Raw genomic sequence first — 15,776 nt, 5'->3', positions numbered from 1 at the left:
TGAAGGGTCATTTGTTTAGCTCTCTCCTTGAAGAACTCCTTTCAAAAATATTTTCCCACTTGTTTCAACAAAACATCATTAGAAAACTTGAGCTGTATCCATTCAGTTTTATATCTAGATGCTTCACTTTAATAGTGCTTCTACTCTGTACATAAGCAGCAGAAGCACAATTACAGCCTCTGACCTGCTTCCAATGGATCTCCAAACACTTCAGCAATTTTATAACAAGAAATACACTTTTCCCAAAATTGCAATTCTTGGGCTGAATTCCTACCCATAAGCTCACTGACAGGAAAGTTGCAAACCAAATAAAAACAAGTTCACAGTGGAAACCCTGACAAGTCTTTGACAGCAGCAGTGACCCCAGGACGCAGCTTTTCATGGCTGACAGGACAAAGCAAGCTGTACTCCCGTGCACTACAGCAGGAAAACAGCTCTGCTATCCCAGTCAATATTCCCACAGTTCATTTTCTCCACGTGACTGAGAAATTCAGTATTTCAGTATAGTAGTGCATAGTATACAAAAAGTCCGTGGTGTCTGGTAAAAAGCAAGTAATGAAACCACAGTAACCATGAAACTGGTTTTGCATGGGAGGAGATTCCCCCAGTAAAACATCAATTGTTAACAATTACTGGAGAGCCATTTCCTTGCAGATCTTGGATAAGGGAAGCTGTGGGGTTTGCTGCTTTACAGGGACCAACACTCACCACATCAAGGTTCCAACAAATGCACATCAAAACATCCAAACACATAAGCAGTGCTCTCTAATATAAACTGGCAAGCGATAAAATATTTATGTTTTGGTTTTAGCTTCTGATCACTGCACCCACTTAGAAAGAGTGAATTATGAATTCTCAACAGATAGTGCTGTAAGGAAAAATGCTAAAAAAGAAAAACAAGATCTGTGCATCAGACCACAACATTCAGCACTAACAGGCCTTTTCACATAGTTTATTCCAAAACACCTCAGGAAAGCTGGTGTTATCTTCTGCTTTACACATAAAGAAGTAAAGAATAAATTACTTTCCTAAGGCCATGGATCAATAAAAAGGGAAAAAGAAAAGCCCGACGGAGACCCAAGTCGACATCCAATGCCCTTTCCACAGGCCTTCACTGCTCCCTCCAGTCACTAATGTTTGTCAGGACACAGACACGTGATCTCCCAAGTCATGCTACAATTTTTCAGCTTAATCTGCTGTAGAATATTTTACCAGCAATGCAGGCTGGCTCTGCACAGTGGTGAGCCAGGCATAGTTCTAGTTATTAGTTGACAGTTAAGGATCAAGGCACCAGGATACTCAAAAAATGACATTGTTTTTGATTAAAACTACCAATATCTTCAACAGTACAGGTAGGAAACTGTCTCTGAGGTGTCCTCAGATCTTCAGAGGTACAAGAACCAGGTGCACATAGGGATCAGGTTCAGTGACACCAGAACTCACTGATCATGGAAATGTCTCTGGATATGTACTTAACTAGAGGGGCCACCTGCAGCCTCGAGCTCTGTGCACACCAAACTAAAGGTATGGGCCTGTGAAGAGTCTATTACATTTACAAACTGAGGTGTAGCATGTGGTGAGCTAGTCCATGACAAACAGCTGCCAGCCTGACAGCTCTGCTCTCATCAGAAAGGGTTAAATGGGTTTCATTTTCACTGGGGCTACTCCAGACAAGGTTTGCACAGTCTGAGGTTATTCACTTCTCCTCTGTTGCTCATCTGTTCACACTCTCACACAGCCACTCAAAACTAGATGAAAGGGTCATAAAACAAGAAAGGAGAATAACAACACTGAAAAAATTCCAAATCAATATTACTTGAACAAAGAAGACTTTCACTAGGAAAAAAAAACCCAACACCTAAATTCAGTGTGGTGGGAAGAAGAAAAAAACCCCTACAGGAGCCTGGGAAAGTGGATATGAGAGATTACAGAAAAGTCTGTGGAAAGCCTCTCCCATGAGAGCTGCCTTAAGAGCTGAAGGATATCTGTGTTGTCGTGTCCCAGCAGCCCGAGCAGAGACTGCACAGCGTTCAGCTCCACCAGCAGGTGATACAGGCCGGGCATCGTCGCGATCACGTGCATTTCCTGAATGATGTCATTTAAATCCAGTTCCGACTCCATGAACCTGAGGCAAGATAAAAATGGTCAGTAAAAAGGTGAGAAGAGACCACTGACCTCCAGGAGACACCAGGTAGGACTTGCCACCCCAGGTGCACATGGCCCCTGTATATCTGATCCTCCCTGTCCTACACCAGCCCCTTGAAGTTTAATCCTACAGCAGGATAAGCCTTTCTACTGTATAATTTACATAGAGTAAATAAGCAGATTTGTTCCAATTCTGTAAATCAGTTGTAGAATTTTAATAAAAAACTAAAATCGAGATGCTGTAGTTACACATGGAAAAACCTTGCATATAAAATAAATTCTGCAGAGCACTGCACCTTCCCTAGCTACCACCCATTAGTATGTGGGTTGGATGAGTCTGAAGTCCATAAAAATAATTTGGGTAAGGGGAAAGAATAGCAAACTGGACAAAATAAAATGGCACTCAAGTGTAGGAAGAAATCCCTCTAACCTGAATAACAGAACACCCTGAAGGGAGGAAGAGGCTTGCTAGGACACACACACATCTGGCTCTCCATGCCCATCCAACCAGTCTGCTCCTCACAGCACTCTGTGTAACATGAAATGATTTCCTCCCCACATAGACCTCTGGCTCATATGCAAGCACAACACCTTCACACCAAACAATGGGATGAAACCTTTAATTATTGCCAATCATCCTCTTCATGCTGGTGGCCATATACACACACTAGAGTCTCAATAATGCCATTTTTAATTAACAACGTCAATTTAGGAGAACTACATGGCAATACCCTAATTAACAACGTCAATTTAGGAGAACTACATGGCAATACCTGCTGTTACATAAGCCTTATGTAACTGCAAATGTCTGTATATTCCAGAAATGGATGTAGGGCTGAAACTCAGAGTCAAAGGAAAAAAGCTGAGCATAATCTTACTTCTCTGGATTGTCAGGAAACTTGATCCGCAGCTCCTGGTTTTTGTAAGATCTCTTCTCAAAGGTGAGAATCATCTTCTTCACTGAACTTTCATCCAAAGGTTCCTCCTGACCAAATCAGAAAAAGCAGAAAAGTGAACTTTGGATGGCTGGAGCAATTTACAGGGATGTGGTGGGATTGCAGCCGGGCCCAGAGCCCTCGGAACAAGCGGCCACCCCTGGGAGTCTCATTGCAGGGAGCTGCCAAACACGTCAAACACCATCACTACCCACTGACTTACTCCAGCTCTGACCTCGAGTTGCTCTTTTACACCTGTTATTACCTGGCACCACCAGAACACACCGAGGTTTTTTGTTTCTGAACAAAAAACAGAACAAACTTGAGGTCGCAGCCTGTACCCACAGAGTTTCTGTGCAGGAGTCCCTTGTGCTATTGCTTTTTCTAAGTCTACATTTAACTGCCCTGAGTTTATGTTCTTTCACATTTTCCTCACTTGGATAAGCTTTCACTGCTATTTTAAAGCCTTTTTCTAAAGAAAAAAAGAAATCAATCAATATTTTACTCTAGTACTTTCTCTTTATTTTGTAAATGTTCCTAAGGTGTTTCTCAGTTGCCACTGGATATTTACTGTACAGCAGTAATGTAATCTCAGCTGCCTCCCTGACATCTAAAAACATCATTCCTCTATTTTCCTTGTTTTATGATTTTAATGCACTTCTTTTATTAAAAAATTGATGATATAGATTTTCTTGTGTAACCTCTTCCCTCTCTTCTGTTTGACTGTGTTACAACCACTATTTAAGAGAAGTTCTTAAAAGAAAAGCCAAATCAGACCCCCTCACATCTTAAGCCAGGTTTTGTGTCCACCTCCTGCTCAGGACTAAATCAAGAATTGCTCCTGGCTTTGAAGATTCTTTAGCCAGCGACTCTAAGCAGCAACCTGCTATGAGAGAGAAAACCTCCATTTCTTCCCCAAACCCCATTACAATAACAACTCCAGTCCAAGCCTTCTGCTATTATTGGATTTCCTTCATTCCTTTGCCCAACCTGTCTCATTGCCATCCCACTCATGTCACCACCTCCTTCAGGTAATCAATACTACAGTGCCCAAAGCACATTCTTCCTGCAATGGGATTTCAATCCACACATGCTGACACTGCTTCCCTCTATTCCCTTTGATTTTTTGCTTCCTCTAACATGTATCACTACAATATCTCCATCAGGATCAGCTTTGTATCTTGTATTTCATTTGCATTCAGTCTTGCAGTGTCCTACAGATTAGCTTCTTCCCATCAAATTTACTGGGACAAAGCACATTTTAATGGCACTTATATTAACTGCAGTCCAAGGTAATAAACGAAAGATTTGAGCTCTAAAGAAACCTTGGACTTCCAGTCTTTAAAATGTCTGGCTGGGAGGACTCCACTTGACAAAGACAAGGGACTGGCACGCTGCAGGAATCCACAAGACTCCAGCCAGTCAGGAGGACTCTTGGTTCTGTCCATCCATCCTCCCTGGAGCTCAAACACTACAGAAATGCTGCATTATCTTTCCCTGCTATCAGCAACAACTGTCATGGCAATAGCTCAACATCAAAAAAACGAGGGGGATTCTCAGAGATGGATGCTGGCAATGCTGTATACAGAGGACAATGATATTTTACAAAGCTACATGATTCTGCAGTGGTGAATATCACTTGTTTTTTTATCAAACAGGACATGGGCAGCAGGAAGCAAATATCTCCTAGATTTATACCAATCCGTGTGTCACATTTATAAAGTGATCTTTTCCTTGGCCCTTGGCAGAAAGGCCAATGCAGCATTGGATTTCTGTCTCTGAGGCTTGAAATCATTTACCCTTGACAGCTGCTACCCCCCTTCTCTGACCCAAGACCTTTCTTGTACAGAAGAATGTTTGTTTATTTGCTGCTGCTGCACAGCTACAAAGAGGGGGAGAAGCTGCATGGCTGGGGATACTGATGAGAGCAATAGTCAGGAAACTGGTTTAAAAACACAGAAACTATTTCCTAAAAATATGTTTAAAAGGTGATTTGGGTATTCCCAGACTAAAACAGAGATCAGGCTTGAAAGCCCCCTCCCTTTTGCCCCCATTTTAAACCTTCAGCTGATATATTTGAGAAATTTGAAATTAATTAATACACTGCAGGGCAGGAAAGCAAAACCACTACCTTAAGCTGTGTGAGGCACAGGAAAATCATATTAGTCTCATAATCTACATGGTAAGCAATGGAAATCACAGAGAAGTGGTTTAGTGTTTAGTTTTTCTCTCATGGTTTAGAGTTTGGTTATTCTCACTGCCTCTCCTTTCCCACAGGACTTACCTCCTCATCTTCCTCTTCTCCATCCCTCTCAATTATCTGAAGGAGTTTCTTCTTCTCGTCATCAGTTTCTTCCAGTGCAGCAGACTCCTCTTCCCTGTGACGACTGTGCTCTCGAGCACTGGCTTGTTTCCGACGTGCTTTGATTTCCTCTTCCTCTTCATCGCGGGGTCTTTTGGTCCCTCTGTTGGGCTGAAGTCAGAGAAATGAATGAACACGAGTCTTTTGTGACCCCTTGCAAACCAGAATACCAATATCACAAGCCATACTGAGGAAATTCTTACAAGTTGTTTAAAACATTTGCTTACACGACGCTTAACAACTCTGAAAACTGGAAAGGAGATTAATTTAGTGAAGTGGAACATCACACGAGTAGATGAATGTCTCTGCCAAGGGCTGTGTCAACATCCTACCTTGTTTGATCTATGAACATGATTCACAGGAAAACATCTTCATAGGCAGCAAGGACAAGGAGTGCACAGACAAGGAGTGGCCGAACGGCCCCGCTCAGTGGGGTCATCCAGATCCCCAAATCTGCTGACTCAGCTGACACAACCCCACATTTCACAGCCAGCAGACCAACGTGCTCAGCGGACAGCAGGGGAAGATAATTTTTCACCCGTGACGTATATGAGGTTATATTGAATTCCTGTGTGCATCCCATTTCACCCCCACCCTTCTGCCTGAAGTTTGCTGCCAGTGAAAGCAGAATCAGCCCAATTCAGCGTAGGCAGGACAGGAGCATTGCTGCTGGCTGCAGTTCTGCAGGGGCTTGGCACCGGATTAAACAGTGCCCAAACCGCCTCGGTTTGCTTGGAACAACCTATTATTTTATTCCACTATTTTTATGTGATTGACAAAATTAAAGGTAATTTGCCAGGGACAAGAAAAAGTCCATTAACTCTAATCCCATGTTCTAATTCAGGCAGAAAGGAATGAAAGCATTTGCAGTAGAAGGTAAAACTCTCCCTTCAAAAACTACAAGTACGTTAAGTTTGGTCTCCCATTTTTTTTGAAGGACAACCAAGTTGGAACAGAAGTATTCCATGCTCTATGACTACAGCAAAACAAAGCTTAATTCTTGACTATTTAAAAGGAGGGTGTGTATTAAGAACAATGAAAACAGTAAGAAAAATATTTTTACTTCCCATCACTGCTCAAGTTGCCTGGTAGATGATTTTGCAATTCCATCAGGTCTAACGTGTCCAGCCTAATTCATAAACCACCACCTGTCAGGCAGCCCCTGCTCTTCTGCTTTGTGGGACCCTTTGTCTAAAATGGCAAAAGTCACATCAGGCTTCCACCAACACAGGCCCTGCTTTTAACTGGGATCCTACTCGGGTTTGATCCAAGGAAAGATGCACAGGGAATAGGTGACAGTGCCATTGTCCTGCCAGGTCCAGCACAAGTGTGGGCATCAAGATGGGAATTTCCAGTGCCCTGGCAGGTTGGGAACTTTTGGGCTGCTGAGGGCAACAAACCTTCCAGGTTCCTAAGGGAATCCTGCTGCAGTTCCAGCAGCACAGCCCAGGGAGCATTCATCCAGGGATTTACTGCAACACAAAGGACAAGCTGGTAAAGAAAGCTCTGCTCCCAAGAAAACACTCCTTCAGATGTTAAAAAAAAAAAATAAAAATACAAATACCCCCTAAAAGCCCTTGAGGAGTTAATTATAATTAAGAAGCAAATGGACAGCAGCCTAGCCAAGATCACCTTGTTTTCAGGGTTACCACGTTGCCATCACCTTAAGGAAGATGCAGAATCAAGTTTCCCAGACAACAGATTAGCACAAATCAAAGCTGTAGCTGCTTGCTCCCAGGCAGACTTGTTCAAGCCCTGTTATCTGTCTCCTTTCTCCCTATATCTTCTCTGCCATTTCCATTACAGATGGTACATTCCTGGCTTAAAACTCTTCTAAAGTGCCTCCATGCACTTTTAAAGCAGTTACTCAGCTCATAATTCAATAGCCATGATGTGAAAGCATACCCGGAGATTCTTTGAAATGAAAAATTTATTTGCTTGGAGGGTTTTGTGGATTGGGGTTTTTTTTTAAAGCATAGTCCTATTACTTATCTTCTAGGTACATTAAAATATAATTTCACGTGGATCCATTTGGAAACAAATGTGCCATTGACAACAACCAATAATTCAAACGCGTCTGAGCAACCAGCAACCCAATAAAGAAAAGAACCACGAAAAAGGTGCTCTTCTAAACGATATAATCTAAGGAACAAACTTCAGAAATCCATATTCCTTCCCCAGTGCCCGTGATGGCCCACTGATCCCTGTCCTTATGTCCTTCCACTCACTCCTCAATAACGCCCAACTCATCATAAACCACCTTCGACAGATTAATGTCACAAACACAGATTCAGCAATTAGTGACATTAAATCCTGAAATTTACAGCAAAATCCCAACACGATTTGCCTTGGATGTTCCCAATCTGGGGAGTCAGAATCTCATTCCTCACTCTGATTTCTAAACATCAAAAAGGACCAAAGCCCCGGTGAGCCTGAGGTGTCACGAGAGGCCGAGGGAGCTGGGGGTCTGTGAGACACAAAGTCGTGCCACGGGAAGGGACAAAACCCCAATTAAAACTCCATCACGAAACCCACCCCCATTTCCTCCGAGTACCTAACCTTCAGTATCAGAATTTACACCCTGCTTCCACCTCAATTATTGCACCCCTTTTTCTGTATTTATGCATTGCTGGGGGAGGCGTCTCCAACGCACAACAGAGTCATGATCAATCACCGTGTGCGATCATTAGCGCTGCCAGCAGCCTGGCAATAGGCAGTAATTGAATTCCGGGCAAACGCTATTAAGCAGCATTAAGGCTTTGCCTCTCCTTATCGATGTTATGCAAAACCTCACTAAGAATATTCCCCTTCCCAACCAGCGCCATTAAAGCCGCGGAACCCGAGGCCCGAGCGGAACACCTGGGTCCTGCTCATTCCACCAGAGATGCACAGCCATGAACAACTGATTTAAGGCAGGCATTAGTTCCTGTTCATCGATTGTCATCTCGGGTTTGCATTTGTGTTTTCCAGCCAGCAAGAATTAAGCCCCTGCGTTGCTGCACCGAGCCTGGTGCATTTCGCTCAGCAAACACATATATTTGTGTCCAAACACATTTGTTTAACCAATTCCACAGCTTCACACGTATCTACACAAGTTTTTTTGCCTTTCTGGTAGAAAAGAGAAAGTTAATCATTTGATAAACAAAATGTGGGGGTTTGTACTCAGTTGTGCTAAGGTGAACCTGGCAAGAAGATGGAATTCATTAAAAAATGCACAAGAAAAGCATTTTTAAATTGTTTTGTTAGCTAAGCTTAATTCTGTTCCTGTTGAATGCAGGGCATTCACAGTGATTTATTCAGAAGCCATTTTCATTTAAATCTAACACTGATATCACCACACAAAAACCAATGAATACAAAAGGGTTTAAAAAAAGCTGCCGTTTATAAAATATGATAAAGTAAACAAAAGCTGGTGATCAGGAAAGGGAGAATTATCTTTCCCCTTCTCTTCTAGCCCCCACTGTAGTGGCTCTGTCTGTTACTTGACATACCCTGAGCTGTCACTGCCTGGGGCCGAGCCTTTGGGCACAGACTTTCTCCAGAAACACACCTGACACGGGTCCTGGTCTGTGCACGGCCAGGTAAGGCAGAGCCTCGAGGGACAGGAAAACAACGTCCTAAATCAAAGCACAACGATCTGCCAGGGCCCCTGGGCTCCCTCCAAGCAGTGACTGCACATTAATATCAGATTAAGTACCCCACAGAACCTGAACACACGTTGTTCAGGCCCCTGATTGTTTCAGCCTCCGCCAAACATCAGGAATGGTTTAGAGAAGTCTCGGTAGTTTCATATTACTCAGGAGATACCTTAGTAATATGAAACTTCTGAGTATCTGTTTTGTAAGTAACCTCGTTACTGTGAAGCTCAGAAATTATTTGTTAATGAAATCTGAAATAAATCTTCATAAATGATGCAGCTTCTTCTGTGCCCACGTCCCAGCCCGCTCCGAAAGTGACGCACCAGCTGTCAGTCTGGAATCCTAAAAACAAGCCCAAATCTCCAGAGGCATCTTCAATAACTTCCTAATTCTGTTTCCAATGTTTGTGATAAACCGGGCTACCATCAATCTCAGTTTCCCTTGTTTTCCCTTCCTGAAGCACAACAGTTCTCAGTGGTGCAGGATCTGAGTGCTGAAAACTGGAAGAACTGGTACCAGGAAAATCCAGAAATCTCAGGGAGACCCGAGAGCTCCAAAATCACACAAACAGAGGCAAATGCAATGACAGGTGCACACTGTACCCACATGGATATAGGCTATTAATTTCAGAGAACCCCTGTGTCCTCCAGCCTCACTCATGAGGCTCCAAACCACCCGAGGAGCCCATCAGGAAGGCACAGGACAGGGGTCTTCCCTGACATTCCAGTTCAGTGGCCAAAGACAACACATCAGGAAGTAAACTGAAGATTCACTTGTAACCCTGTGAGAGCACCAAGACAAGTCTGGCAGCGTGGGGCTGTACTCCCAGGAGCAGAGCTAAGCTGGTGTCAGCTCCTTGTTTTAACCTGCCAGCAGGAGAGGAGTCATTGGGGTCATAACGCTGTAAGTAGTCAGTGACCTGCTCAGCTGAGCTGCTCCTGCCATCAAATGCATCCATTACACTGCAAACTGACAGTAAATTATCTGTACCAGCAGCAGAAAGGACGATGTGCCTCCATGGATACACAGAGATCCACACACTGCACTCAACCCACTCAGACAGCAGGGAGATGACCCAGCCCGGCAAAGTCAGACCTCACCCCATTAGTTACTGCTTCTCCTGCTATTTGATTTGACTAATATTCCATTTAAAAAAAATTAGCAATTTGTAATGATCACTCACAGTGATGAAATCTGCCTTTAACGAGAACTCAAATAATCTCCCTTATTCCCTCCCAAGACAACCAAAAGAGGACTCTGAATAGCCCCAGAGTTGGCTTTGTCCCCTTAATTACCCTCCAGAATCGGAGACCTAACACTGAGGATCTGGGAAAACAGCAGCAATATTTAATCATCACTTTAGACCATCTGCAACTGTTTTGCTGCAACACGTAAAGTTTATGCGCTCCTGAGCTTTGTATAAACTGCCAGGTGCTGTTTAATTGTATTTTTTGTTGCAAGAGGTTCCTTTTCCCATTCTGGCAGGCACTTGGTGCTGAATTGGTGGCACAGTGCCTGCAGTCTTCCACGCCAAGTTTGGCACCGAGGGAGAACATCTTCTTGCTGAAGCAAGGGCACAGATTACACATTTAGAGGAGAAAATTCAAAACAGCGTAAGAGAAAAGCAATTATTTTGGGTTGTGCTGAGGGAGGCTGAGAAGCCCAATTCATTTGCAGCAAGAGATTAAAATCAAAAGAGCTGAGGAGCCCACACCACCCCCCCCGAACAGCCGGTGCTACCCCTGCAGTGAGGACAAACAAGGAGACCTTGAGCAGCCCACACCTCAGCCCAGAGCAGGGAAGCTCCCAGATCCAGGGCTGGAGTGGGCCAGGAGCTGCTGGAAGAGCTGCCAAGCCACCCTCCTCTGGCCACCATCCCCTCACCATCCATCTTCCTCACGCCACCCTCCCCAAAGGCAGACATCCGACCTCCAGGATGGGACGCAGCAAAATCTGCTGTTTCCAACTATTTTTTCCCTATCTCTCAGCCAGAAATGTCCTCACAGGAGGGGACCTCATTTTCTCAGAACCAGAGCTAATTTACCTGCCTCCTGCTCCCCCACTCCTTTCACCTGTGCTCACCATTTTACCCAGTCCTGGAGGTTTGAATTCAGTGACACCCAAATCAAACACTCGCTCTGAAGCACCGTCTCACCTGCTGACACAAGAACCACCCGCCTCCAGGTGAGAGCCCAGAGCCAGGGCAAACCCTTCAGGAACCATTTCAGCAGCTGCTTGAAAGCTGTGGAATATTTTTCCCCATGGCTAAGAATGATTTCAGCAGCAAGGAATGAAATTAAAACTTAGACACCCAGCAGCCAAGCAGCATTTCTTTACCTCCACAGAACACAGCCCTTGCTCTCACAGGCAATCACCCCCTTGCCATATTGAAGGCTCATCCAAGGGGAAGCTGTGCAACATCCAAGTGAGCAAAGCAAAGTGGAGGGACACTCCCCTCCAGAGTGGGAGTCATATATTATATTATCATGTATTTTCCAGATGAAGACCACCTACATTAAAAGTGCACATTTGCTTAGCTAAACCACGTGTTCTATGGTATCTTCTTCTAACAACAACGATTTCATCAAGTATTTTCTCCGGTAGTATGATTTCCTACATTTATGTCACATTCTCTCACATATATAAAAAATAACCCATCATACATAAATTGAGAAATAACTCAGAGAAGCCTTTAAAAAATAGAGGTGTCTGATTTGCATTTGCACTCACACGTTTGCAGACTTTCACCTTCTCAGAGCGAGAGAAAAACCAAACATGCAAAACCCCAAACCAGAGGTTTTGGGTTAAAAAACCCAAAAGAACCTGGTTAAAAGAATTTCAAACTTCAGGTTTACCTCCCTGTGCCTTAACCTGCATCCCAGACATTGCTACCCTTCGGAGAAGGCCAAAGAATTAAAGGAACGTGAGGAATGATAATTCTAATTAGATATCGAGAAATCACATTTAAAAAAAAGATAAGAGAGATACAGAAGTGGAGCAGATCTCAGACCAGCAGGGGAAGGATGCTCCAGACAGAGCAACCCACAGACATGTCCTGGAGATTATCAAGGAGGAATCTAGAGGAGCTCCAGAGCACTTTGAGACCACTGGGAAAAAGGATGAGGAACTTCTCAAACTCAACTGCAACTTTTCCTCTTTCCCTTGAGCATCTCAAAACATCACATCCTCAAAACAGGGACTGCTCCTTTCACCCCTGTGTCCCGCAGGCACACCAGGATGGCTGGGAGCAAGGAACTCCATAAAGGAATCCCGTGCTCCCAGCTCAGAGGTAGAGCTGCCCATGGAACTCCCACACTCAGGAGGCAGGTCCAGCGGTGTTTTCCTTCACCCAGCAAACCCCACGGCTGCAGTTGGGCTGAGAACTCAAGCACAACCAACGCTATCACAGCAAAACCACCAAAACGGCATTGCAACCCACGCCCTCCTTATTGATCCACGGGGAACCCCCCAGACCTTCCACGGGGCAATAAATCACCGCACCTGATGCGAACCAACCTGCACACAAAGAACAACCAAAGGCCACGCGGCAAGAGAAGGAAAACGCCCCGAGTAAAGGGGAACTTTTATAAGGAAAACTTTTCAAAAAAGACTTCGGTAAAAATGAAATTAAGCGAGGTTTGTCGTGAAACGGGGAGAAAAAGACGTGGAACGAGCTCAGGCTTCACTCCGGCGACGGGCGGGAAACATCCAGCCCGTCCGTGTCAGAAGCGGCACCAGCAGAGCCGCGGCCCCGGGGAGCCCCCGGTAACCGGGTCCGAAGGGCGGGGAGAGCCCCCCAGAGACGTGGCGACGCCGTAACGGGACCCCGTGCGAGCGCACCGAGCGCGGCCGAGCAGGCCCCGCACGGTGGCGGGGCTGGAGCGGCACCGGGCCGGGGGCCGCCGCCGCAGCGAGGGCACCTCTGCGCTGGGCACCGCGACCTCCCCCGGCCGGGCCGGTCCGTCGCCCCGCTCTCACCTGGTAGCTGAGCAGCTCCCCCACATCCATCGCTCCCGCCGGGCCCGCACCGCGAACCTGCCGCCGAGCCCCAGGGGCGCGCGACACTGCCGTAAAGCAGCGAGAGCAGCCGGGGCTGGGCGGGGAGGAGCTGCCACACTGCCGTAAAGCGTGGCGGGCCGGCCCTGCCGCAAAGCGCCAGGCGGGGGGGTGCCACACTGCCGTAGAGCAGCGCGGGGCTGTCGCAAAAGGGGGGGCAGAGGCGGGGGGGCAGAGGCGGGGGGCGACCCCCGGTCCGGGACCACCCGGGGGACCCTCGGGGGGCCCAGGGCACGGCCCTGCCCTGCCCTGCCCCTGGGCCGCCCCAGGACATCCCATGTGTCCCCTGGTGCCACTTGGTGGCACCAAGGAGGAGGGTGGGATCCCCCCCGTGATGACCCCGACCCCTGGGAGACCCTTCCTGCCCCACGGGCACAGCGGGGACCGAGGGGCCCATCCCGATGCTGCAAAGTGTGGAATATGGAAAAATTTTTCTTGAGAAAGGCTGTTCTTTGAATTTTCCTAAGACAGGCTGTTCTTTCATACTCAGTCTATTTTAGCTTTCCAGCCTAAGCAACAAGAAACAGCGGCCAACAGGCTCCAAGTGATGTCCAGGTGTTAGGAAAAAAAACCAAGTTACTTGTTGTTAGAGTTGCCTTGGTTTAGGACTGCACGTGTTCCAGCTGTCTCAGAGCTAGGGGGAGGTTAGCGAAGCTTGGGGAAGAAGGATCTACCTCTGACAGTGGTCACAAAGAATGCGGAATTTATAGGACATCTTGGCAGAGCTCCCAAGGAAAAAACTAACAAACCCAAACTCAGCAACTGTCCTGAAATCAGCCCCAGATGGGTAAAAGGTAATCCTGGCAGGGGGAGATCATGACCACCCACTCACAGACCATGACCCAAGAAACCCCCTGACCCCAAAAGAACAGCAAGGCTGGGCATGGGGACTGATTAGCAGGAGAAGCGAGAGAATCATTAACCAACCAACAGAACACTAATTAACACGAGAACTATGTAACTTGTAGCCAATGAACACCAATTCCTTTGTTTGCTAAAATGTGTATATAGTAAAAAAAGTTTAGATAGTCGGTGTGCTTGATTTGTGTAATTCCATGGGGCAGCCAGGCTTGTGCAGCTCTGGGATAAATAATCAATATCTCCCTCGAGTGTTTAATTATTGGCTTGTTGCATACCGGGTAAAGAACCCGATTTTTGTGGACAACATCCTGAGCCAGGCACTGTTGGGGTTGGGGCTTCTGTCCCTGTGACACCCAGCAAAGCCCCCCTGGAGCTGCCCCGTAGGGACACCCAAAATCACTCTTTCTCGTGACACATTTTTCCATAACCTTCTAAAAACTGCTTCCCCGGGGCTGAGCCAGGCTCGGGAATGCAGAAGGCTGTTTGCCAGCATTTATTGACAACACACTTCTATTTATACCCAGCGTCATTAACCGCTGTCACCTTGAAAACAGGCCAATAACTGAGCTCTGAGTGCGGCAGGAGGGACGTGACAGCCCCTCTGTTTGCTGAGGTCGTGACGAACCGTCCTGTAACTCCAGACAAGATGCAGAACCCCAGGCAGAGAGAGGCATTTCTCAATTTAACAAATATGAATAATTAGGAGAGAGTGCCAAAAATCCCACTGAATTTATTTCAGCTGCACTTTAAAAAAACCAGTTTTGAGCTAAAAGAATTTTTCATAACGATCGCAGCTATTACGCAGTTATCTCAGCGGGAGAACTGGTTTGAGAACACTCAGGAAATTAAAAATATATATAATGTTTTCGAAAGAGTCCTTGCATCCCCTGTTGTTTCAAGAAAATATAGGAGATCAGTCATGGCAAAATTAACTCAACAAATCTGCATGTTAAAGATGAGATAAATAGAAGATAATTATGGGCTCATCTGGCTTTGGGGTGTTGAGTGTTCAGATAATTCCCCAGCTGTGAAACCACCAAATTTGCAGACCCTCGAGGGGTACTGGCATATACTGGGAACAGGATTCAGCTACTGGGAAGTCTGACACCCTCCCCCCTCCAGTGATAACCACAACAATATTCAGCTAAGAGAAAAGCCCCAACCTGAGCATGGCCAGCAAGGCCAGCACCTCACATCTCAAGCTTCTTGTTAGACAAAGGGGCAGAAAACGTTCAGTTCACCTCCCTGGCAGGACTCAAGGCCAGAGGGGCACATTCAAAAAAACAAAATCAGGAATTTTAGGAACTGAGGGCCCGCGTTGCTACCCAGGAAACCCAGTTCTCACCCAGTCCTGCAGGGCAGGATTCAATAATGGGCTTTTTATCCAATAAGGGGAGCTGGAGCACAGGGACAATATATTGAACTGAGAAGTGAAACCAGGAGCAAAATTAAAGTAATAAAAAAGCTCTCAAGAGAATAAACGAAGGATGGGGATGAGTGACCACCCTGGATGGTGGGTGCTATGTGGGGCTGGTACCAGCCTTTCCCAGGTGGAGCAAGCAGCAAAGTCGGGCCAGGGGCTGGAGCAAACCCTGGGACTTGCCTTGGTCAGGAGAGCGAGGAGCCCATAAATCCTGGCTCCATGTCCCTGGGCACCCACCTTCCACAGGGTCTGTGGGTTCATCCCTGGTGCTGCCCATGTTCCTGGACCTTTCCTGACCCTTCTCCCTGGGGATGGGCACAGAGGAGCCACCGGTGATGGGAAGAAGCCCCAGCCAC

The 15,776-nt window shown here is 46.2% G+C and overlaps 1 protein-coding gene across 1 annotated transcript in view; it reads right to left on the bottom strand.

Annotated features, from left to right (window-relative positions):
* Positions 1 to 13,145, bottom strand: part of CTNNBL1 (catenin beta like 1) — a 51,213-nt gene extending 38,068 nt beyond the window's left edge. The window contains exons 1-4 of the mRNA XM_027745901.2: positions 13,059 to 13,145; positions 5,365 to 5,553; positions 3,024 to 3,130; positions 1,986 to 2,125 (exon numbers count right to left, since the gene is read on the bottom strand). Of these exons, the coding sequence (XP_027601702.1) occupies positions 1,986 to 2,125; positions 3,024 to 3,130; positions 5,365 to 5,553; positions 13,059 to 13,088 (466 nt within the window). The 5' untranslated portion in view covers positions 13,089 to 13,145. The remainder of the gene's footprint in view (positions 1 to 1,985; positions 2,126 to 3,023; positions 3,131 to 5,364; positions 5,554 to 13,058) is intronic.
* Positions 13,146 to 15,776: the final 2,631 nt, after the last annotated feature.

Source organism: Pipra filicauda, unplaced genomic scaffold, assembly GCF_003945595.2.
Source record: "Pipra filicauda isolate LSUMZ 115617 unplaced genomic scaffold, ASM394559v2 scaffold474_size475410_pilon, whole genome shotgun sequence".
Taxonomy (NCBI): domain Eukaryota; kingdom Metazoa; phylum Chordata; class Aves; order Passeriformes; family Pipridae; genus Pipra; species Pipra filicauda.
This window is presented reverse-complemented; position numbering and strand designations above follow the sequence as displayed.